The following is a 25,300-nucleotide window of genomic DNA, read 5'->3' as shown; positions in this document are numbered from 1 at the left end:
AAAAAATGGTGATGGAATTTTACTGACAAATGTCAATGTTGACAAGATCTAAGCTAGTTATCTGCATAAAAAACTGATTATCAAGGATATCTATGAGTGTCAAAAATTGGTCACTATTATCCCACCTAACTTCTAACTCCTTTTTATCCTTTATATTTTTCACGTGTTAAAAAGGCGAGTGCCATCTTTTCAATGGACAACAACAATATTACTACATCATGCTGATCAACCCACGGAATTGTTTGAGTCATTGACTTGGGTGTGAATTTATTGTAGGCATGAGTAGTGAACAATTATCATCCCAATGAGTGTATTTAAATGAAAATCCTTCCACCAGTGCCATTAATTGCAATCCATTCTTCATACCTTTACTGAGCTTGTCTTGGGTATGATGATTTTATATATAATTTCCCCTCTTCTACCTAATTGTATTTTTTGTTCCTTTTAGAGAAAGGGAAAAGGAGACAAGGTGTACAATTACTTTTTCCTTCCTTCAAAGCACTTGTTTTTAACCCCTTCTGCATAAGATAGTCTATTGGAAAACAATAGAAATAATGATCTTATAGCAGGTTTGGAAGAATAAATTATATGCTACCTAATGCAGTGACGGTCCTAAACCACTTCGAGATGCATGTGTTTTGCTTACATAACCCGTTGGGTCAAATTTTATCTTTTTTTACCAAGGATATTGTCAAAGTCAAACTATCTTGGTCAATAGGGTTGTACTTGCCATGAGAACGTCTTATAACATTGATCTTTGAGTCACTGTACCTCTCAGCTGGATACTAGCCGTATAGTGTTTCGTCGGGGTCCCTTGTGTTCGTGTCAGGCATCGAAGGAAAGAAGGTTAAGTGATAATGGTGGTAGTGCATGGGAATGAAGTCTCCATGGCATGTTCGTTGAGGACTGTATCCAAGATTTAGGCAGAAGAGGGGTCCATAAGGCAATACTTACAACGAAAAGTAACAGAACAACAAATAATCACAAATTCAGAAAAATTAAATAAAAATCTATATCCATTGTAGGTTCGTTGAGAATCGTATCCAAGATTTAGGCAGAAGGAGGGGGGGGGATAAGGCAATAATCAAAAATAAAAGTAACAAAACAACAAATAATCACAAATATCTTGATCATACAGTGTACTTGTTGTGAAATAACTATATGTATTGATTCAATGTGATCGCGTGAACCATGATGCATCTGATGCTTGGTACGTTCAGTCATTTTTCTTGAACTTGGGTGTGAGCATATAGGGGGGCTAGGTGTCCACTAAAAAGTCTCGCTCATTTAATTTGTATCTGGTCAACCTTTTGACATAGTTCATATGTCTTGTAATAGCATTCCTTTCCAGTATATTCCTTGTGTGCAACGGTATGAGCATAAGATGTTTAACGAAATATATTGTATGCGGTAATGTATATTGTCTATGATACTTTCTAGTTTCTACGAAAAGGCATGAACTTACTAATGAGGGTAGAGGGAACTAGCAATTACAAATTTTGCAGGTTCCTTTAAACCCAAAACACAATGTGCTAAAGATTTTCAGAAAGGACATTCGACCTATACAATACATGCAACTAGATGTCTATCGGCTTGGACACTCGAGTTGTCGACTGGTACACTCCAAGCCCTATGCAACAAGTGTCTATCGGCTCGGAGACTTGGAGTTGTCGATTGGTAGACTCCGAGCCCTCTAGTCATATATTTTAAGGTTTTGACTTGGACACTAGAAGATTGTCCGGATTTTTAAAACGTAAGAATAGAAGAAAAAAATATAGAAACACGGTAGTGTGTCATCTTCATCACCACAAGATTGCAGATATATTAGATTGTGTATGAAAACACAAAAGATTCTTCACATGTGGTTTGAGGAGATTGAAATCCTTCAAATTGTTTCTGAATCCTTTCAATCAAAGAGTCTTTTGGACGCTAGAAGCTCTAGAAGCACTAGAATACTCTTAACTCCGGGTTGTCACTTCAATTACTCGACCATTTCAAGCTCTTCAACTGGAGTGATGAAGCTGTGTACCTAGGGTAGGGTCATGGACCTGTCCAAACTGACCTACCCAAGGACATCTCCAAAAGAAATCATCTTTCAATCGACTTGAAGGCGTCTCACTCGACAGACTTGAAGATACTCGACCAAGAAGCAATCACTCGACCAAGACCAAGCCACTCGACGGTTAGGTGGACTAAAGGCACTCCGCATGCTAACGGTCGGTTATTAAGTAGCTTTTATGGTCATCATAGCACTTTATTACTAGCGTTATCGGTAACGCCCTGCCTTAATGTACATTGAACCCTTTGTAACGTGGGTCGGCTGGGGTCCTGGCGCACTCTATATAAGCCACCCCCCTCCTCCGAGACAAGGGTTCGCACCCCTGTAATTCATACTCTCATAATCCAGTCGACCGCCTCCGAGCTCCGAGACGTAGGGCTATTACTTCCTCCGAGAAGGGCCTGAACTCGTAAACCTTGCGTTCTTACAACTCCTCCATAGCTAAGATCTTGCCTCTCCATACTTACCCCCCTACACTACTGTCAGACTTGGAACCACGACAGTTGGCGCCCACCGTGGGGCAGGTGTTTTAGCGTTTGTTGGAGGAGTTGCGACCTTTTCCGACCCGAATCATCATGGTTTTCAGCGGAGTTTTGGTGGAGGGCCGCGAGATCCATCTCGGTGCGCTCACGTTCATCGTCGACGACTCTGCTTGGCTCCAGGAGGCTCCGCTCGATGTGGACGCACTCCCTGTTCGCGGGGCAACACACTTTAGCGCGTGCATCCGCGGCGTTCTCCTGCGGCAACCGTCGACCCCCTACCGGTCGGCTCCTGTGTTGTCCTCCCTCCCTGTTTCCCGCCGGCGCAAGCGCTCCAGTCGGTCGAGACTTTAGCGGTGGGTGAGACACGCGGTGGCACGTCAGTCGGCCACCCCTCAAGTCGCGGTGATCGAGCCCGACGAATCCCTCTACGGCCTGTTCGACTGGCTCCGCAGAGACCGCATCCGACTGCGACAGCAGCGATCCGGCGGCGGAGGTTCTGATGGTCGATGGACCGCCCAGTCCTCCAAGTTTTCCCCGCACCGACGGAGGCGCGGGTGGAGGCGACCCGTCGCGTCCCCATGAGGAGTATCTTCCCGAGCCTCTCACGTCGCTGCAGAGAGAAGAACTTCGCCGCCGGAACGTGGATGCACTGCACACTCCTATCGTTGGAGAAACCCCCGAGGCTCGCGCCTTGGAAGACGCGCGCCTGGCAAACTTGGCCGAGTGCACTCGACTGGAGAACCTCCAGCGAGCACTCGACGAGCGTGCGCGACAACGGGTTCTCGAATCCAGTCGACGTTAGCTCTTCCCACCCCCGCAGGTATATCGAACTCCGATTCAGAATTTAGCAGCTGCGGCCCGTATTGCGGAGTTGATTCAGCCTTCCCAGTCGAAGGCTGGCAGAGGCTTGCTGCAGATCCGAGCGTTACTCCGGGCAGCAGGAGACCAGAATTCCGCTGTTTCTCAGTCGCGGAACATGATTCACAGCAGATCCGTTGCCGCGGACACAGTCCAGTCGGCTCACAGCCCGAGATCGCCCCCGAGGCGTGAGGGACATGGAGACCGGCGTGACCAGTATGGGAACCATGAGCAGTATGATCACCGAGTCGATCGTGACGGTCGACGTCGAGTGCCCACGCCTCCCCCGAGGAGCGGGTCGTATGTGCCTCACTAGCAGGATGACAGGCGCCCTCAGAGTGGTGGGCGAAGGATTCCAGTCGACCCTAGAGGGCCAGGCTTTGATGCGAGATCCATTCTCGTCCAAGGTTTGGTCGACAGGAACAGGGCTCACCGAGAAGGTCACGACAAAGATGCACCTACCAGCAGCAGAGTACATGTTTCGGGGCCAGAGTGCTTTAGTAGAGCCATCAGGGCCGCTGTGATTCCTCCCAACTTCAGATTGGCGACTAGAGTCAGTAAGTTCACTGGCGAGTCCAAGCCCGATACTTGGCTTGAGGACTACCGAGTGGCCGTCCAGATTGGCAGCGACAATGATGAAGTGGCCATGAAGCACCTGCCTCTCATGTTGGAGGGCTCGGCCAGAGCGTGGCTGAACCAGTTAGCGCCTAGCAGCATTTACACTTGGGAAGATCTCTCCCGAGTGTTCGTCACCACATTTGAAGGCACATGCAAGAGACCGGCAGGGCTGACGGAACTGCGGTCTTGCGTGCAGAAGCCGAATGAAACTTTGAGGGATTACATCCAGAGGTGGATCACGTTACATCACTCGGTGGAGAATGTACCTGACCACCAAGCAGTTTGTGCCTTCAAGGAAGGCGTCAAGTACAGAGAACTGAATTTGAAATTCGGTCGAACCGGAGATATGTCCCTGAATCGGATGATGGAGATTGCCACCAAGTACGCTAATGGTGAAGATGAGGATCGACTCAGGAGTGGCAAGCTCAAGTCAGTCGCCCAAGAAACCGGAGGAAATTCCAATCGGAAACAGAAGCGGAAAGCCGAGCCAGCGGCTCCCGGGGAAGCCTTGGCTTTAACCCAAGGAAAGTTTAAAGGGAAACCTAAAGGACCTTGGAACCCCAAAAAGGTTAAAGACCAGGACGGAAATGATGTGTTGGACTTACCATGTCTCGTCCACACAAAGAAAGATGAAGAGGGTAATTTCATTTACCCGAAACATACCACTCGACAGTGTCGACTCTTGATCCAGCAGTTCCAGGGCAAGCAGCCCAAAGGTAAGGAAAAGGAGTCGGACAAGGTTGAGGACAAGGAAGACAGTGACGACGGATACCCTCAGGTCAATTCCACTCTGATGATTTTTGCCAATGTTGAAAGCAGAAGTCGACTGAAAGTTATTAATCGAGAGGTGAATATGGTCGCTCCGGCGACACCTAGTTACCTGAAATGGTCTCAGACTGCCATAACATTCGACCAATCGGACCACCCAACGCACATCGCCACCCCTGGGAGGCAAGCTTTGGTGGTCGACCCAGTTGTTGAAGGCACTCGACTGACCAAAGTCCTGACGGATGGTGGCAGTGGTTTGAACATATTGTATGTTGAGACGTTGAAAGGGATGGGCATTCCGATGTCCAGACTCAGTGCCAGCAACATGAGTTTCCATGGAGTCATTCCTGGTGTAACGCCCGGATAATTAAGCTACAGTGAACCTCTGCTAATGATGCCACATCACCTCGGTTACTGTTCCTAATCTCGTGTTAGTTCGAAACTGATTCAAATTCAAATTCAAAATCAACCAAAGAATAAAAACTTTTCAAAATTTAAGACAAAATGTTCGGGGTGAGCAAATAAATGCCTAGGAATTTATGGTGTGGGATCCATGCCTTTATAAAAGACCTAAATACTTAAAATGAAACAAAACAGAAAAGAAAATAAATAAAGAAAAGATAATACAAAAAAACAGAAAACAAACCAAAAAAATATATATAAAAGGACCCCCCCCCACTGGGCCAGACGGCCCAGCCGGCCAGGCCACCACCGGCCCAACTGGGCAAAGGCCCAGCCGGCCACCCCCCCCATAACCCCACACCCTCGAAACCCTAACCCCACCCCGTCGCCCCACTCACCCCCCACTCCCCACTCGCTCTCCCCCACCCCCCCTCGCGCTGGATCTGGATCGGGAGGAGCCCGATCCCCTTCTCCCTCGCCCGGCCCCCAACACCCGTCGACCGTCGCCGCCTCCCCCCCCACCGGCGCTTGACCCCCGGATCCCGACCACCGCCGCCCCGTCGCTCGTCCTCACCCCCTCCTCGCCGGACGCCGTGGACGCGGCCGTCCCGCCGCTGCCGAACGCCTCCTTCGTCCTCCTCCTCGCCGGTCTTCCCCGACCGCCCCCGAGCCCACTGCCCTGTTGCCCTACTCCCCCCCCGTGAGCTCCCCCCCTTCGCCCTCCTCCCCCCCTAGGTCGCCTCGGCCGTCGCCGCTCGACGCGCTCCGGCGCCACCGTCGCCCGCGCCGGGCCGTCCCGCCCCCGGCCCCTCCCCGCTTCCCCGTGCGGCTCCCCTGCCGCGGCCGCCGCGCCCTTCCCCCCCTGGTCGCCTCGGCCACGTGCATGGGCACCACCGACCGCGCCATCGCCCCGCCTCGCCTCGCGCCACAGCCGCTCGCCGTCCCAGCCTCGCTCCGGTCGCCGTCGCGGCCCCTGGCCGCCGGCGCTCGCGCCCAAACGCCCCGGGGCTCCGCTCGGTTGCAGCCCCGTTTGGCCCGCGCCCGTTAGCCCCTGGTGGCTCGGATGAGCCACTGACTAGGGGGCCCCATGCCCAAAAAAAATATAAAAAATATAATAATAATAAAAATAATTAATTAATTAAGGAATTAATTAAGTTAATTAATTATAATTAGATTAACCTAATCACTAATTAACCTAATTAACTGTTAGTTAATTAAAACAGAGTATGATGAACGGGACCCACCTGTCAGGTTGACCTAGTCAACTGCTGACGTCATGCTGACGTCATGATGACGTCAGCAGACACTATTCTGGATAATGTTGATTAAATTAAATAAATAAATCCTAAAAATGATTTAAATCTTTTAAAATTTATATAAAATAAACCGTAGCTCGGATGGAAAAACTTTGTACATGAAAGTTGCTCAGAACGACGAGACGAATTCGGATACGCAGCCCGTTTATCCGCCACGCATCCCTAGCATAGCGAACACGCAACTTTCCCCCTCCGGTTCATCTGTCCGAAAACGCGAAACACCGGGGATACTTTCCCGGATGTTTTCCCCCCTTCACCGGTATCACCTCATACCGCGATAGGGCACCCCTAGCACCGATACTTGTCATGTCATGCATCGCTATGCATCTGTTTGCTTAAATATTTATTGTTTCTCCCCCCTCTTCTCTCGCTAGACACCGGGACCGACGCCGCTGCTACCCAGTACGACTACGGAGTTGACGATCCCTCTCTCTTGCCAGAGCAACCAGGCAAGCCCCCCCTTGATCACCAGATATCGCCTACTCTCCTCTTTACTGCTTGCATTAGAATAGTGTAGCATGTTACTGCTTTCCGTTATTCCTATCCTGATGCATAGCCTGTCCTTGTTACTACTGTTGTTAGCATTACCTGCTATCCTACTGCTTAGTATAGAATGCTAGTGTTCCATCAGTGGCCCTACACTCTTGTCCGTCTGCCATGCTATACTACTGGGCCGTGATCACTTGGGAGGTGATCACGGGTATATTACTATATACTTTCTACAGGATACATGTGGTGACTAAAGACAGGTCGGCTTGTGGAGCACCCGCGAGTGATTCACGGATTGGGGGCTGAAAGGACCTTTGTCCCAACGGCCCTCTGTGTGGATCTTTGAGGCGGAGCGACAGGGCAGGTTCCGACCACCTAGGAGAGAGGTGGGCCTGGCCCTGGTCGGCGTTCGCGGATACTTAACACGCTTAACGAGATCTGGGTATTTGATCTGAGTTTGGCCATTTGGTCTATACGCACTAACCATCTACGCGGGAGTAGTTATGGGTATCCCGGCGTCGTGGTATCAGCCGAAGCCTTCTTGACGTCAGCGACGGAGCGGCGCGCGCTGGATTGGACTGGAACGCCACTAGGCTAGGTCTGCTTCCGGCCGCCCACGCAACGTGCAGGTGTGCTAAGGGCGATGGGCCCAGACCCCTGTGCGCTTAGGTTTAGACCGGCGTGCTGACCTCTCTGTTGTGCCTAGGTGGGGCTGCGACGTGTTGATCTTCCGAGGCCGGGCATGACCCAGGAAAGTGTGTCCGGCCAAATGGGATCGAGCGTGTTGGGGTATGTGGTGCACCCCTGCAGGGAAGTTAATCTATTCGAATAGCCGTGATCTTCGGTAACAGGACGACTTGGAGTTGTACCTTGACCTTATGACAACTAGAACCGGATACTTAATAAAACACACCCTTCCAAGTGCCAGATACAACCGGTGGTCGCTCTCTCTCAGGGATACGAGGAGGGGATCGCCGGGTAGGATTATTGCTATGCGAGGATACTTGGAGGACTTCAGTCTACTCCCTTCTACATGCTGCAAGACGGAGGCTGCCAGAAGCGTAGTCTTCGAAAGGATTAGTTATCCCCCTCTTATTCTGGCATTCTACAGTTCAGTCCACATATGATACCCTTACTCCATTTGATACCCATGCATATGTAGTGTAGCTTCTTGCTTGCGAGTACTTTGGATGAGTACTCACGGTTGCTTTCTCCTTCCTTCCCTCTATCCCTTCTACCTGGTTGACGCAACCAGATGTTGGAGCCCAGGAGCCAGACGCCACCATCGACGACGACTCCTACTACACCGGAGGTGCCTACTACTACGTGATGCCCGCTGACGACGACCAGGAGTAGTTAGGAGGATCCCAGGCAGGAGGCCTGCGCCTCTTTCGATCTGTATCCCAGTTTGTGCTAGCCTTCTTAAGGAAAACTTGTTTAACTTATGTCTGTACTCAGATATTGTTGCTTCCGCTGACTCGTCTATGATCGAGCTCTTGTATTCGAGCCCTCGAGGCCCCTGGCTTGTAATATGATGCTTGTATGACTTATTTTTATTTGTAGAGTTGTGTTGTGATATCTTCCCGTGAGTCCCTGATCTTGATCGTACACGTTTGTGTGTATGATTAGTGTACGATTGAATCGGGGGCGTCACACCTGGGAAGAAGGCTGAATCACTCGGCCAGATTGCTCTTGATGTGGTTTTCGGTGATTCCAAAAATTACCGCAAAGAAAAATTGACATTTGAAGTTGTAGACTTCCAGAGTGCCTACCATGCTATTTTGGGGAGGCCGGCTTATGCACGCTTCATGGCTCGACCATGTTACGTGTACCTCAAATTGAAGATGCCTGGCCCCAAAGGTGTGATCACTATTACGGGCAATCGGAAGAATGTTTTCAGAAAGGTTCGAAGATCGCTGATGCTCAGATGGCAGTGGTGGAGTTGCAGGAATACCAGAAGACTGCAGACCCGAGTGATTTGTTGCGAGCCAAGAAGCCCGCTACAGAGTCAGCTTTTCAGTCGACTGGCGATACGAAGACAGCTCACATCCACCCGACTGACCCCAGCGCTGCTCCAACTCATATCTCGACAACACTCAACTCCAAATAGGAAGAAGCGCTCATCCAGTTCCTCCGTGAGAACTAGGACATCTTCGCATGGAAGCCTTCTGACATGCCGGGTGTTCCCAGGGGGCTGGCTGAGCACCGCCTACGAGTCGACTCAAAAGTGAAACCTGTCAAAGAACATCTCCGACGGTCCGCCGTCCAGAAGAGAAAGGCCATTGGCGAAGAGGTGGCTCGGCTCTTAGCAGCAGAGTTCATCCGAGAAATCTACCACTCTGAGTGGCTCACCAATGTTGTCATGGTCCCCAAGAAGGACAAGTCACTTTGCATGTGCATTGACTTTAAACATATCAATCGGGCCTGCCCGAAAGACCATTTTCCTCTCCCCCGCATCGACCAGATAGTCGACTCGACTGCGGATTGTGAGCGACTGTCTTTTTTAGATGCCTATTCCGGGTACCATCAGATCCGTCTGTATGGGCCTGACGAGATCAAAACAGCTTTCATCACTCCATTCGGGTGCTTCTGTTATGTTACCATGCCATTCGGCCTCAAGAATGCCGGAGCCACATTCATGAGGATGATTCAGAAGTGTTTGCTCACCCAAGTTAGTCGGAATGTGGAGGCGTACATGGATGATATTGTGGTCAAGTCACAGAAGGGTTCCTACCTGCTGACTGACCTTGCTGAAACCTTTGCCAACCTCAGAAGGTTTGATATCAAGCTTAATCCATCAAAATGCACATTCGGGGTTCCTGGCGGAAAGTTACTCGGTTTTCTCGTTTCCGAACGAGGAATCAACGCCAATCCAGAAAAAGTCGGTACTATACTCCGAATGAAAAGTCCTGTGCGAGTGCACGATGTGCAGAAGCTTACTGGTTGCTTGGCCGCCCTAAGTCGATTCATATCTCGTCTCGGTGAAAAGGCATTGCCTCTTTACCGATTGATGAAGAAGTCTGACAAGTTCGAGTGGACTCCTGAAGCTGACACAGCGTTCGCAGAGCTCAAAGCTCTGCTCTCCACCCAGCCGGTGCTTGCTGCCCCAATCAGCAAGGAGCCTTTGCTGCTTTACATTGCAGCCACAGGACAAGTCGTCAGTACGGTACTTACGGTCGAGCGGGAAGAAGAAGGGAAAACCTTCAAAGTTCAGCGCCCAGTGTATTATATTTCTGAAGTCTTGACCCCATCGAAGCAAAGATATCCTCATTATCAGAAGCTCGTATATGGGATTTATATGACCACAAAGAAAGTTGCCCACTACTTCTCTGATCATTCCATTACAGTCATCAGCGATGCTCCGCTGTCAGAGATCTTGCATAACAGGGACGCAACTGGTCGAGTGGCAAAATGGGCGATTGAACTCCTTCCTCTAGATATCAAGTTTGAGGCAAAGAAAGCTATCAAGTCCCAGGCAATCGCGGATTTCGTCGCCGAGTGGATTGAACAACAACTGCCGACTCAGGTTCACTCGGAGCATTGGACCATGTTCTTCGACGGTTCCAAGATGCTAAATGGTTCCGGCGCCGGAGTGGTGTTGGTCTCCCCCAGAGGAGATAAACTCAGATATGTTCTTCAAATCCACTTTGATTCCTCTAATAACGAGGCAGAATACGAAGCACTTTTATATGGGTTGCGCATGGCCATTTCACTCGGCGTCCGTCGCCTCATGGTCTATGGCGACTCAGATTTGGTGGTTAATCAAGTGATGAAGGAATGGGACGTCAGAAGTCCAGCCATGACTGGTTATTGCAATGCAGTGAGAAAGCTGGAGAAGAAATTCGAGGGGTTAGAGCTTCATCACATGCCCCGACTGAAAAATCAAGCAGCTGATGATCTGGCAAAAATAGGTTCCAAAAGAGAAGCCATTCCCAGCAATGTGTTTTTGGAACACATCCACACACCATTAGTCCAGGAGGATCCCTTCACTGAAGAGGCCCCGTAGCCAAAAAGCGCCACGGATCCGACTGAAGTTGAAGTTCCAGCTGTGGTCGACCTGATCATGGAAGTCTTGGTTATCACTCCCGTCTGGACAGAACCGTACATCGCGTACATCCTAAGGAAAGAACTCCCAGAAGACGAAGAAGAGGCTCGACAGATCGTCCGTCGATCCAAGGCCTTTACAGTCATAAAGGGACAGTTATATAGAGAAAGCGTGACTGGGGTCGGCCAGAAGTGTATTACACCAGAAGAAGGTCAGATGATCCTTAACGATATCCACTCGGGGACCTGTGGTCATCATGCGTCCTCTCGGACCATTGTGGCTAAAGCATACCGAGCGGGGTTCTACTGGCCAAGAGCCAATGAGATGGCAAAAGAGATAGTCGACAAATGTGAAGGATGTCAGTATTACTCCAATATGCCGCACAAGCCCGCGTCAGCCCTGAAAACCATTCCACTCGTCTGGCCCTTCGCTGTTTGGGGGCTGGACATGGTTGGACCATTGAGAACAGGCAGGAGCGGCTTCACTCATGTGCTGGTAGCAGTCGACAAGTTCACCAAATGGATTGAAGCCAAGCCTATCAAGAATCTTGATGCTTGCACCGCTATCAGTTTCATCAGAGAGTTGATATTCAGATATGGAGTTCCACACAACATCATCACCGACAACGGGTCAAACTTCGATTCCGACAAATTCAGGGCCTTTTGTGCCTCTCAGGGCACTCGAGTCGACTATGCTTCGGTCGCTCACCCCCAGTCGAATGGGCAAGAAGAAAGGGCGAACAGCCTGATTCTCAAAGGACTGAAATCCCGATTGACGCGTGATCTCAAGCAGGCAGCAGGTGCATGGGTCGACGAGCTTCCATCAGTCCTTTGGGGATTAAGAACAACCCCGAATCGATCGACCGGAAGAACCCCATTCTTTCTGGTCTACGGAGCCAAGGCAGTCTTACCGAGTGACCTGCTTCACAACGCTCCCCGAGTCGAGCTCTACTCTGAAAATGAAGCAGAACAAGCCCGGCAGGACGCAGTCGACCTCCTAGAAGAAGAAAGAGAAATGGCCTTGATTCGATCGACCATCTATCAGCAAGACTTGCGTCAATTCCATGCCAGAAACGTGAAGAGCCGAGCCTTCCAAGAAGGAGACTTAGTCCTCCGAGTGGATCAGCAGAAACCACACAAGCTCGCTCCTACTTGGGAAGGCCCCTTCATAGTCACTAGAGTCCTCCACAATGGAGCATACCACCTCTACAATGTCGATCGCCAGATTGATGAGCCACGAGCCTGGAATGCGGAGCTACTCCGCCCCTTTTATACTTGAGTTATCATTCAGATAAGATGTAATAAGAAAAAACTCATGTAGTTTATTTATCAAAGACAAGAGCATTATAATTTTCCCAGTGATTATTATTGTTTTTGTTTACGTAAGAAATCCCCTAGTGGGTGGCTTAGCTGCGAATCCGCTTCGCCTAAGTTTATAAAAACGATTTCCTACCGAGTGGCGAGCCAGCCTCCCACTCGGAGTCTTAGCTGCGAATCGGTTTCGCCTAAGTTTGAAAAAAAATCCTACCGAGTGGAGAGCAGCCCTCCCACTCGGGGCTTAGCTGTAGTCCAGTACTCGCCCTAAGTTCTCTCTCTTGAGGACTTAGCTGCAGTCAAGCACTCGCCTAAGTTTGAAAAAATCCTATCGAGTGGAGAGCAGCCCTCCCACTCGGGGGCTTAGCTGCAGTCCAGTACTCGCCTAAGTTCTCTCACTTGAGGACTTAGCTGCAGTCAGGCACTCGCCTAAGTTTGAAAAAATCCTACCGAGTGGAGAGCAGCCCTCCCACTTGGAGGCTTAGCTGCAGTCTAGTACTCGCCTAAGTTCTCTCTTGAGGACTCAGCTGCAGTCAGGCACTCGCCTAAGTTTGAAAAAAAAATCCTACCAAGTGGAGAGCAGCCCTCCCACTCGGGGGCTTAGCTGCAGTCCAGTACTCGCCTAAGTTCTCTCTCTTGAGGACTCAGCTGCAGTCAGGCACTCGCCTAAGTTTGAAAAAAATCCTACCGAGTGGAGAGCAGCCCTCCTACTCGGGGGCTTAGCTGCAGTCCAGTACTCGCCTAAGTTCTCTCACTTGAGGACTCAGCTGCAGTCAGGCACTCGCCTAAGTTTGAAAAATCCTACCGAGTGGAGAGCAGTCCTCTCACTCAGGGGCTTAGCTGCAGTACGATACTTGCCTAAGTTTTCTCATTTGAAGACTTAACCACTGTCAGGCACTCGCCTAAGTACAAAAACACATCCTGCCCTGCAGTAACAAGCAGCAGGTTGACGGCCGCCTCCTCCTTGGAGAGCTTCGCCACAAATACAACGTGCACTCCATCCTGCCCTGCAGTAACAAGCTGCAGGTCAACGGCCGCCTCCTCCTTGGAGAGCTTCGCCACAAATACAACGTGCACCCCATCCCGCTCTGCAGTAACGAGGTGCAGGTCGACTGCTACCTTTCCCTTCGGAGCCGCGCCACAAGTACAAAAAGTTGTCTCGAAAGAAGAACTATTTCCACTCGACGGGGGATTCATAAAGATATTCAACGATAAACCGAGTTCAGATAAATCCTAAAGGGTCCGGACCACAGGAGGAGGGCTGACAGGCTCGACGAACTCGTCTAGGTCGACGCCATCGGCAATCCGAGTGGCGGTAGCAATGAAAGTCTCCATAAAAGTTCGGAAGTCGTGCTTCTGGGTGTTGGCGACCTTGATTGTGGCTAGCTTATCTTGTCGCACCTCCTTGCAGTGGACACAAACCAAAGACAGAGCCACATCAGCGCCACACCGAGCAGAAGACTTCTTCCACTCCTGCACTCGATCAGGGATTCCGTTAAGTCGAGTCATCAGAGACTCAAGATCGTTTTGGAGTGTGGCCTCTGGCCAAAGTGCCGGGTCGATCCGTGACATGGCGACCTTCAGTCGAGCCAAGTAGTCCACGGCACCGTCGATGCGAGATTCCAGTCGAAGCAGATTCATGGCAGTTTCATCTTTCACGGGAGAGTTGATTGGATCCAAACCTGGTTCGATCCACTCAGTCTCCTCTTCAAAGTTCTGGCAAAACTCTGCATTCACGATCCAAGGATAAGTCAATTTTCGTACACTGAGTCGACACAAAAAAAATCAGTCGGAACATAATGTGCACCTTCAAGCTTGATGAACAACTTCTTGGCAAGACTTCTCAGATAGCTCTCCAGATCATCCCTCCTGCGAGCAATGCTTTCCATTTTCTCGCCCTGGACGAGATTCGCCTTCTTCCAGCGCGAGCACTCCTTGTTGGAGTCATTCAGAGCAGACTTCAGCCTGGTATTCTCTTCTTCCAACTGGCCGACCGAAGCCAGCTTCTGTTCGGCCAGAGCGACTCTGTCGTCAGCTTCCTTTCGGGCAGCAGCCAGATCCTGGTCCTTCTTTGCCAGAGCTTCTCTCAGATTTTCTGCAAAGAAATGGTGCTTGATTCAGAAAGAGCAGAAGGGTACTCAAGCCCAAGGCAAACCAGTCGACAAACTCGTCTTACCATTGGCACCATCCTTAGCCTTTTGCAGCTCTGTCTTGGCCAGCTCCAAGTCAAGGCTCAGTTGGATCTGATGTTTCTCCAAATCAGCAAAGCGAGCTCCCAGATCACAAGATTTCTGCAATCAAAGAGAAGTTATTTTACAGCGAAAAACAACAAAGGCAATAAATACTAAGACTACGGTCGACTGCCCGCAGTCCACCATAGTCTCGGGGACTACACCCAGTGGGTGCACTTTGCGTGCCCCCACCGGTTCTGATCCCACTCGACCGGTCCGCCGAAGTCGAGTCCAAAAAAAAGAAGGCAGAAAGAGAGGAAGTAGAACTCAGACTACAGTCGACTGCCAGCAGTCCACCGTAGTCTCGGGGACTACACCCAGTGGGTGCACTTTGCGTGCCCCCACCGGTTCTGATCCCACTCGACCAGATCGAGTGGAAGAGACAAACTACCAGTTTGGTTTATACATTCGAAAAAATACAACGACTATAGTCGACTGCCAGCAGTCCACGGTAGTCTCGGGGACTACACCCAGTGGGTGCACTCAGCGTGCCCCCACCGGTTCAAAAATTTCAATCGACGCACCCAGTGGGTGTACAGATGCAAAGATTTTTCGGAAAGAGTCTTCAGATAGCATATCCTAACAGAATAAGCAGTGACCAATTAACCCGAACATTGCTTTGGAGGGCCGAGCTGGCGTCGTAGGCAGCCTGACTGGCGTCCCACACCACCCTCATCTTCTCCATCATGATGCCTGCTTGACGTATGGCTTCCTTGGCAGCATTCGCTTTGTCCTCTGGGACATGATGGGTCGCAAAAACTGAAGGTGGGTCGACAGGAGCCTGAGCAGTCGATGAAGAGGGCAAGGCACTCGACAGTGGCACAACAAAGGTAACAGAACCCCGATTGGCGTCGCTAGTATCCTGAACGACTAGTTCCGTCCTTGGCGTCGACTGTGGCGCCTCGCTTGTAGGAGCCTGCCTACTCTTCCTCGTCAAAGGCCTCTCGGGCTCTTCATCATCATCGGGGAGGTCAATAATGTTGGGAGCTATGCAAAGTTCAATTGCCAAAACCACATCACCAAATGATGCACATTGCAGTTGAATCGACCAAACAAAGACAGTATGGTGGAAATCATACCTGGACTAGAAGTAACCGCATCCTCCATCACCTCATCATCGTCCCTGTAAGCTGAGGTCCCTGAAGTGGCAGTGCTGATAGTTCCAAAGTCCGTCCAGTTAAAACAAGAAAAACAAACAGCGTGAAGCGTCGAGTGAATACGAAAGGAGACACTCACGCGGAAGCAACGGGGATGTCAATCTTAATCTTCGGCAACGCCTTCTGAGTCTTCAGCTCTGCAACTTTGGGGTGCTTTGGCACTTTCTCAGTCGGGGTTGGTGAAGAGACCCGAGGACGCTTCGAAGACTGACCAGCCTGAGCAGTTACCTTTTCATGGGCACTCGGTCGTTCTTGGTCGAGCTTGGATCGCCTCTCCTGGAGAGGAGGTGACTCGACTTCTTCTCTATCACTTGAGTCGTCGCTTCCTCCACCCCCTTCACCGTCAGAAGTCCACTCGCCACTGTCTCCGCCGCTTGCCTCGCCTTCCAGAGCTTGCTCTTGCTCTCCGTTGGGCATCGAATACATTTCAATAATGGCCTGAAAGAAAGCAGGGAGAACAAAGTCAGTCGACGCAGTGTATGCAGGAGCGAATTCAAATTACAAAGCAAAAACTCAGAATCAAACCTTCTCTGGTGCATGAGACTGGTCGAATGGAGGGACTCTCCTGGCTCCCCTAGGGTTGTCCTTGTTCCCGGTAATGCCCGACAGCCACTTCTCCAGGGTGTCGTCGTCAACCTCCTCCGGGTGGATCCGAGTGGAGTCTTCAAGACCCGAATGCATCCACATCGGATGGTCTCGGGCTTGAAGAGGCTGGATGCGCCACTGAAGGAAGACCTCCAAGAGATCCATACCGGTGACCCCATCACAGATAAGCTGGACCACTCGATCGACCAGCACCCTCATCTGCGCCTTCTCCTCCGGGAGCACCTTCAAAGGGGAGGGTTTCCTCACTCGGTCCATGGTAAAGGAAGGGAGGCCAGTCGACTAGTCCTTACAGTAAAACCAGGTCGACTGCCATCCCGGACTGAGTCGGGAAGAATCATGGCCGGAAAAGAACTTTTCCCTCTCATCTGGATACCAAGACCCCCACACATCTGAATCACTTGCGTCCTCTCGTCACTCGGGTTAGCCTTTTTCACCGTCTAGGAGCGACAAGTGAAAATGTGCTTGAAAAGACCCCAGTGAGGCCGGCAACCCAGGAAGTTCTCACACAAAGAAATGAAAGCGGCGAGATAAACGATTGTATTGGGAGTGAAGTGGTGGAGTTGTGCCCCAAAGAAGTTCAGAAACCCTCGAAAGAAAGGGTGAGGAGGCAAGGAAAATCCACAGTCGACGTGGGTGGCAAGAAGAACACGCTCACCCTCCCGAGGTTGCGGCTCAGATTCCTTCCCCGGAAGCCGCGCCGTGTCATAGGGGATCAGCCCCCCTTCGGCCAGGTCGTCGAGGTCTTCTTGGGTGATCCTCGAGTGGATCTAGCCCTTCGGCAGGCCGGTTCGCGAGGAAGATCCGCCCCAGCTGGTCGCCTTCCCCTTCGACCTCGCAGTCGCCTTCTTTGCCCGCTCCAGAGCCACCGTCCTCTCCTTCCCTATTGTCACCGGCGAGACGCGTACGGAGCGGTGGTGCTGGGGCGAGAGCGAGCGCAGCGGAGGGGCGTGGAGAGGAGAAGAGGTAATGGGAACGCACTGTTCGGGAGACTCCGGTCCAACGCCTTATATGAGGCCGCTTCCGAGTGGCTGACAGGTAGGCCCAGGCGGCTCTGTCAAATCCCGTAACAATCGCGCGCGCGATACGTGGCGAAAAAGGTGACGCGGGAATCGAGGCGGCTCCGCTCTATCCCATCCGATTACTGCGGCCTCCCCTGTCCCGCGCGCTTCCCAAAATTCGGATCCCACGAAATCCGCGGACAGCAGAACAACTTGTCAAACCAAAGATCTCCTCCGCACCGTCACTCGGAGCCTTTCGAGTAAAGAAACTCACTCGACAAAGAATTAAGAATGGATCAAGGCGACTGGAAAGGAAGCCGTTGTCAACACTCGGATTCATTGACCCGAAACAAGGTATGCTCGCGGCATGAAAAACGAGTCGGAAAAATGCTCAAACCCTGTCCCACTCAAACCTCGATCCATTCGGGGGCTAATGATGAAGCTGTGTACCTAGGGTAGGGTCATGGAGCTGTCCAAACTGACCTACCCAAGGACATCTCCAGAAGAAATCATCTTTCAATCGACTTGAAGGCGTCTCACTCGACAGACTTGAAGATACTCGACTAAGAAGCAATCACTCGACCAAGACCAAGCCACTCGACGGTTAGGTGGCCTAAAGGCACTCCGCATGCTAACGGTCGGTTATTAAGTAGCTTTTATGGTCATCATAGCACTTTATTACTAGCGTTACCAGTAACGCCCTGCCTTAATGTGCATTGAACCCTTTGTAACATGGGCCGGCTGGGGTCCTGGCGCACTCTATATAAGCCACCCCCCTCCTCCGAGACAAGGGTTCGCACCCCTATAATTCATACTCTCATAATCCAGTCGACCGCCTCCGGGCTCCGAGACGTAGGGCTATTACTTCCTCCGAGAAGGGCCTGAACTCGTAAACCTTGCGTTCTTACAACTCCTCCATAGCTAAGATCTTGCCTCTCCATACTTACCCCCCTACACTACTGTCAGACTTGGAACCACGACATGGAGTGCTTTGCTATTTTCCCTTGTGATTCTAGTTTTGCTCCCATGTTGGAGGGGCCGAATCAGGAACACGCCACCTACTGATTTCATCACATGTGCAATGCTTAATTGACCAAAATAACAACATAAATAACCTTTTATTTCTTAAAGTCAAGCTCCGTGACTTTGCTAATTCATTCTACTAATTCATGTCTTCAGAGTTTACGCATGTCATCTCTGATCACTGTAATAGGGAGAGTAATCAAGTAGCTCATGAACTAGCTAAGGCTGGTCATAGTGGGGAGTAACTTAGACTAGTGTCATGTATATGACACTAGCCTAAGTTATTATCTTCATAATGCAAAGTAACATAATAGTATTATCTTAGATTGCTTCATTTATTAGCTTGTAGACTCATCGTGTCTTGAAAAGCGCTATGTTACAGTAACATATTATGTTACCACCTCTCATTAATTACTTGCCACATAAGCAACAATTTTTTTGGAGTGCGCTATGTTACTAGCTAAGTTACTCCCACTATGACTAACCTAAGGCTGGTTGTAATGTGGAGTATCATATACTATTATCATGCATATGATACTAGTGTATAATACCACCTCCCTAATGCATAGTATCATATATTAGTATCATGTAGTACTTTATTTATTGCCATGCATGACACAAAGTAGTATAACATTTATTATGATACGGTATCATGATATGATACTACACCCTCTTTTTCTTCATTTAATGTTATGCCACCTCATCAAAATTACCTAGTTGGCATGCATGATACTAGTTATGATACCACCATTACGATCAGCCTAAATTAGCTAGATTCTCTTCCTAATCACTGGATGGACTACGCCCCCGAGGGCCTCATCCCCATGCTTGTAAACGATGCTACAATTCTTATAATTGTGTCGATTCCTCTTACTGAAAATGCCAACTGTCCTCCCGACAACAGGGCAATGAACATGGATAACTCGTATTATTATAACTTAGAACAACTCACATCAACCAACAATTGCTTGGACACCCACAAGAAAGTACTCCCTCCGTTCCGAATTACTTGTCGCAGGTATGGAGTATCTAGATGTATTTTAGTTCTAGATACATCCATTTCTGCGACGAGTAATTTAAAACGGAAGGAGTACGTACATAGTAACCTTCAGACCTCAGAGCTTACTACAGTCGGTGGGGACAAATGACATTTGCCCTACGGTGATGTCAAACAGCAAATGTATGTTCTGCTGCTGGAAATTGCCGAGCACTGAAGTCGAAGTCGACGTCGCCCTAGCAATGTTTAAGCAGAACGACGAGTCCTCTCCGTCGAAAGACATGTAGTTGTCCCTGTGCAGCGTCATATCCGCACCGCCGGCGAAGTGCAGCACCATGTCCGGCATGGCCGGGAGCTGCCGCTCACCGGCGGGAGCCGGGAAGCAGGGGTTGTCCAGGCTCGTGGCGTTCACCGCCGGCTGGCCGAGCACCTCGGCCACGTGGTTGGCGACCACCCTGAAAGCACTTTCTACGAGGATCGTGAAGATGGTGCCGGAGTCCACGATCATCCCGCCGGTGCCGTCGGCGCGCAGCGCGAACGTCTGGTTCGGGATCGGCAGGCGGGTGTCGCCGAGCGATATGCCCTCGAGGGAGACGTAGTACCGGGACGGGCTCTGCGGGCTCTGCAGTAGGGGCGTCGACTGCACGGCAGCGTCGCCACTGGTAGCCAGCTCCGCGACGGAGCCGAACAGGACCGGGCTGCCCAGGCTGGTGTTGAAGAAGTCGGTGAGGCAGTAGCTGAACTTGCCGACCCCTAGCTGCGCCACGAGGGACAGGCTCCCGCGGCCGAGGCCGACCGTCCCGGTGGAGTTGTACGAGTCGCCCCCGTTGTCCGTGCCGCAGCCGAACGCGACGCCTCCGGCGGAGGCGGCCGGTGCTTCGCCGGGAGTGCTAGAGCCGAAGGTGAGCGTCTCCGTGCCCAGGCCGCCAGCCGAGTAGGCGCCGTCGCCGTACGCGTAGCGGTACCTGCAGAGCGCGGAAGGGGTGCAGTTGCGGCTCCATATGGGCAGGCACGTGGCGCTGGAGCAGGGCACAGGGGAGAAGCTGGAGGAGGTGGTCGGATCGTAGACGGGCGTGTCCTGCGGGAAGCAGAGCTTGCACGGCTGGCACTGCGTCCAGGTAAGGTCGCTGCCGGTGTCGGCGAGGGCGACGAACGGCACCGGCGGCGTCCCGATGGCGAGCTCCATGAGGTACTCGGCCTGGCCCGAGCGGAGCCTTGGCCCGGTGCTCGACATGGAAGACGTCGTGGAATAACCCGGTAGCGTCGTGGCCGCTCGGAGGCGGCTTCTGTGCACGGCTCGGCGCATCAGCTGTGCCTTGGTGAAGCCGAGTTTGGAGTCAATGTGGGTGAGCGTGGAGCGGTAGCCGGACGGTGGCGGCGCCACCGAGTTGGCTAGTGAGGCAAGTAGGAGCAAGCTCAGAGCTTGTAAAGGACCCATGGAATCGAGCGTATGGATGATCAGTGCTGAAACTTGCAAGTCTTTTTATAGGAAGGTTTCACCAAGAATGAATGACAACAGTAAGTAGTAGAGCATTAACGAAATCGTTACACTACTCCGATTTTTAGCATGCAGACGTAGATGTCGTCATCAAGGGCGGAATAAGCTATGGAGCAGAGCATAGGACGGCCGTCTGCCCATATTGTTGGCGCTAACCGCCTCCTAGCCCCTACTGCCTCGGAGTCCTCCGGCCTCTAAACCTCGTGCCGCCATTTGGCCACCGATGTGCAGAGCTACAGCAAAGACTGGAAGAAGAAGAAACGAGCTGGCTAGGATGGAAGGGGCCTTCAGCTTTAGGCTTAAGTAGTTCGGTTGCTAGCTAGCTAACACTAGTGACTAGTGCCTTCATGACCATCTTGTTTTATCTCACATTGTGTGCAAAGATAATGTCGGTAAAAAAATCGGTAAAATAAGCCCAACATGTACGTTTTTTTTACCGATTTGCCCCCCATCGGTAAAATAATCGGTAAAATCACTAGTATAGGGGGGCCAAATCGGTAAAAAAAATGTCGAGTTGTATCATAATAATGTGTCGCTTTCCACGAAAATAAAAAGTAGTTATTTGTATTAAGGATTTCACTATATTACATCTAGATGTGAGATAATATCTAAATTATGACATCAGCGGAAATTATCACACACTGTGCCGCTCATGAATTGAACTCACAACTCAGGACCACGTACAGAGCAACAGTGGCAACTATCACTCCACCCGATAGCTAACGGTGATAACTAAGTAACGGCAAATATTTAAGTACATAGTACAGCGTCGATATTAGAAGACATTTTAGAAATTTTTTGAAACCTTTTTCCATAAATTGTTCACAATTTTGAAATATACAATATTTTTGCAAACACAAACAGTTTTAAAATTTCAAAAGTCTTTTTTAATGTGAATAGAATTTATAATTCCCAATTTCTTTTTGAAAAATAAGAACACAATTTGGTATTCCGAACAATTTCTTCACGGACAAATTTTAAAAAATTGAACAATTTTTGAAAATCCCCGAGCAATTTTAAAGTGGGGACACTTTAAAAAATTCCAAACCTTTTTTCAAAAGCATGAATAAATTTAATTTTTTAATCATAAATTTCAATAACAAAGATTGCTTGCACCATTTAAAAATGCTAACATTTGAAAATGTTCATGCATTTAAAAAGGATATCTGTGATGTTTAAAAAATGTATTGTACCATGAAAAAATCATAGCATTCAAAGAAATGTTCGTGACAACTTTTTAAATGAAACATCATGCATTTCAAAAAAAATTACGACATTTTCTTGAAAAATTGTTTTATGCAATCTTAAAAAAATGTTTGTGTAATTTTTTTTGAAAAGTCTCATACCATTTTGAAAAATGATCACCAGGAATTTGAAAAATGTTTACCTTGTATTCTAAAAAATGCCCGGGCCTGTATTTGAAAATAATATTCATCATGTATTTAAAAATAATGTTCAATGTGTGTTAGAAAAATGTTTCCTATGTATACAGAAAAATATACAATGCGTATTGCAAAAGTTGACATGTATTTCCCCAAAAAAATACAACTATATAGGTGTACTGGGTTGGGAACGAGTTGCATGCCGAAAATGGACATGCAACTATGTCGGGCATGAGTTGCATGTTTGGGTTGGACATGCAACTGGGTCGTGTGGGTTTATGTGTTGGGGTACAACATGAAACTAGATAGGGCTCGAGGCAAGTTACTGCTAAAAAACAAAGCACAAGCCTAGTTGTGAGCCAAGGGTGGGCTTGCAACTGGTAGAACTACGAGTTGAGTATCGAGTCGGGGTGGACTTACAACTGGGACAACTATAAATTATGAGACCAATTGTGAGTCAAGGTTCGACTTGCAACTTGGATAAAACAAATTATGGTTCTAGTTGCGAGTCAAGGGCGGACTTGCAACTAGGATGAAAGACAAAAACACAAGCCTAGTTGTGAGTCGGGGTGGGCTTGAACCTAGGATAAAACAAACTACATGACTAGTTATGAGTCGAGGGTGGACTTGTAACTTAGACACGTATATCAAACATGACACCGAGTCGCGAGTTGAGAGTGGACTTGCAATTGAAAATCAAAACCAAATCACATGCCCAGTCGCGAGTCGAGGGTGGACTTGCAAGTAGGACAACAACAAACTATGTGCCCAATTGAGAGCCGAGGGTGGACTTGCAACCGGGACAACAATAAAACTATGATCCAATGTGCGAGTCGAGGATGGACTTGCATTTAACAAAACTATGAAATAACGAGACCAGTTGCGAGTCAAGGGTTGACTTGCAACTTGGATGAAACATACTATGGTCCCAACTATGAGTCGAGGGTGGACTTGCAACTGGGTTGAAAAGCAAAACACATACCTAGATGCGAGTCGAGGGTGGGCTTGCAACTGGGAGAACTATGAGCCTAGTTGCGAGTCGAAGGTGGACTTGCAACTGCGACAACTACGAAACTATGAGCCAATTGCGAGTCAAGGGCCGACTTGCAACTGGGATGCTACAAACTACAAACTACAATCACAATTGCAAGTCAACAATGGACTTGCAACTGGGATGAAAAACAAAACACATGCCCGGTTGTGAGTGAAGGGTGGGCTTGCAACTAGGATAAAATAAATTACAGGCCTAGTTGCGAGTCGAGAGTGGACTTGTATCTGAGACTACTATATAAAACTATGATACAAGTTGCTAGTCGATGATGAATTTGCAACTGGGACAAAAATGGGTCGCCTCCCCTGAGTTGCGTGTCGAGGATAGATTTGCAATTGGAAAAAAGCTGGTCCATTTGCATGTTGGAGGTTGAATTGCAACTCGAATAAGATGGATGGGCCTCTAGTTATGTGTCGAGGATGTACTTGTAATAGGGACAAAAATATATGTCGGGCCAAGTTGCATGTCAGGGGTGAACATGCAACTTGGCAGAAAAACTGTTGCCCCCAAAGTTGCATGTCGATGGAGTTGCAACTATGATGAAAAATAGGCCGGACCCAGATGTATGTCGGTGGTGGACTTACAAATGGCACAAAAGGGTCTCCCCCTCCCCTAGTTGCATATAGAGGATGTAACTGCAAATAGGCAAAAGTAGGCACAATAGTGTGACGCCCGAATAATTAGGCTACAGTAATCCCACGTTAACGATGCCACGTCACCATGGTTACTGTTGTTAATCTCGTGTTAGTTCAAAACCGATTCAAATTCAAAATTGAATTAAAGGCAAACAACAAAAGTTTTCAAACTTTAAAACTAAAATGTCTGGGTTGTGCCAAGTAATGCAAAGTTAATTGTGGTGAGGAAACACCACTTTTATAAAATGTTTTAATACTCTAAAATGATAAAAACAGCAGTTGAAACGATTAAATAAGTGCCTTTGATATTTTATAAAATCATAAACTATTTTATTTTGAGGTGAAACTTTTTAGGGTAGTGGGTTACTTTGAAACATTATATTTGAAGCAAAGTATATATTTTACTAAAACTAAAATAATTGGAAATAAAGTAAAACAGTAAAAAGTAGATAAACCAAAAAGAACAGAAAAGTAGTAAAAAAACAAAAAAATGAAACCCCCCGGCCAACAGGGCCAAACGGCCAAGCCGGCCAGCCCTCTAACCTAGCCGGCCCACCCCACTCCGTTAACTCCCCTGGGCGACCGAACCCAAACCCTAGCGCACCCCACTCCCCCACTCGTCCCACCCCCCGCGTCTCCCTCGCTCCCCCCGATCTGGATCGGGGGAAACGGCGCCCCGACACCGCCGCCTCATCCCTACGCCCCGTCGCTGGCAGGCACCGCCCGTCTCCGCCGGCGCCTCCTCGTCGCCTCCCCACACCGCCTCCTCAACCCTCCTCCCCGACCGACCTCCTGGCGCCTCTGCTTCCTCCCGGCGCCGTCCCGCCATCGCCGCCTCGACCCCGACTCCGTCGCCCGAAGCCGTCTCGGACGCCGCCGGACTTCCCCGTCTACGCGCGTCGTCCCCGTCCACCTCCTCGTTCCCCCGCTGCCCGAACCCTTGCAGCACCCCTGTGAGCCGCCGCCTCCCCTCCTCACTCCCTCTCTCCTGTCGTTGACCCCCCTCACCGCGCACGTGCCTCGCTCGCGGCCGCGGTCACCGCCTCCGCGGCCCCCTCCCCGTGCGCACGCAGCGCCGCGCTCGCGCCCCTGCCTCACCGTGCGGACGCGCCCGACATCGGCCTTGCGCCGTTCGCGCCCGCGTCGCGCGCCCGTTACCCGTCCATCGCGCATGTGCACCGCCCACGCTCACCCCGTCTCGCTGTGCTGCCACTCGCAGCCGTGCTCGCCGCGCGCCCTCCACCACGGCCCTCCGCTCCCTTGTCGGAGCTCGCGATCGCTGCTGCTGCAGTGGTTGTGCTCCTCCAGCCCCTCGTCGCGCCCCTGCACTACTCCCCTGCTGCTCCGCCCGGTGGCGGCCCGCCGGAGCTCC

General features: G+C 50.1%; 1 protein-coding gene across 1 annotated transcript; it reads right to left on the bottom strand.

Moving 5' to 3' along the window:
* Positions 1 to 19,480: 19,480 nt before the first annotated feature.
* On the bottom strand, positions 19,481 to 20,800 carry LOC125541226 (aspartic proteinase nepenthesin-1-like). The gene has a single exon (XM_048704688.1). The coding sequence runs from the start codon at positions 20,798 to 20,800 to the stop codon at positions 19,481 to 19,483; it is 1,320 nt and encodes a 439-aa protein (XP_048560645.1).
* Between the last annotated feature and the right edge of the window lie 4,500 nt (positions 20,801 to 25,300).

Source organism: Triticum urartu, chromosome 2 (genome assembly GCF_003073215.2).
Source record: "Triticum urartu cultivar G1812 chromosome 2, Tu2.1, whole genome shotgun sequence".
NCBI lineage: Eukaryota > Viridiplantae > Streptophyta > Magnoliopsida > Poales > Poaceae > Triticum > Triticum urartu.
This window is presented reverse-complemented; position numbering and strand designations above follow the sequence as displayed.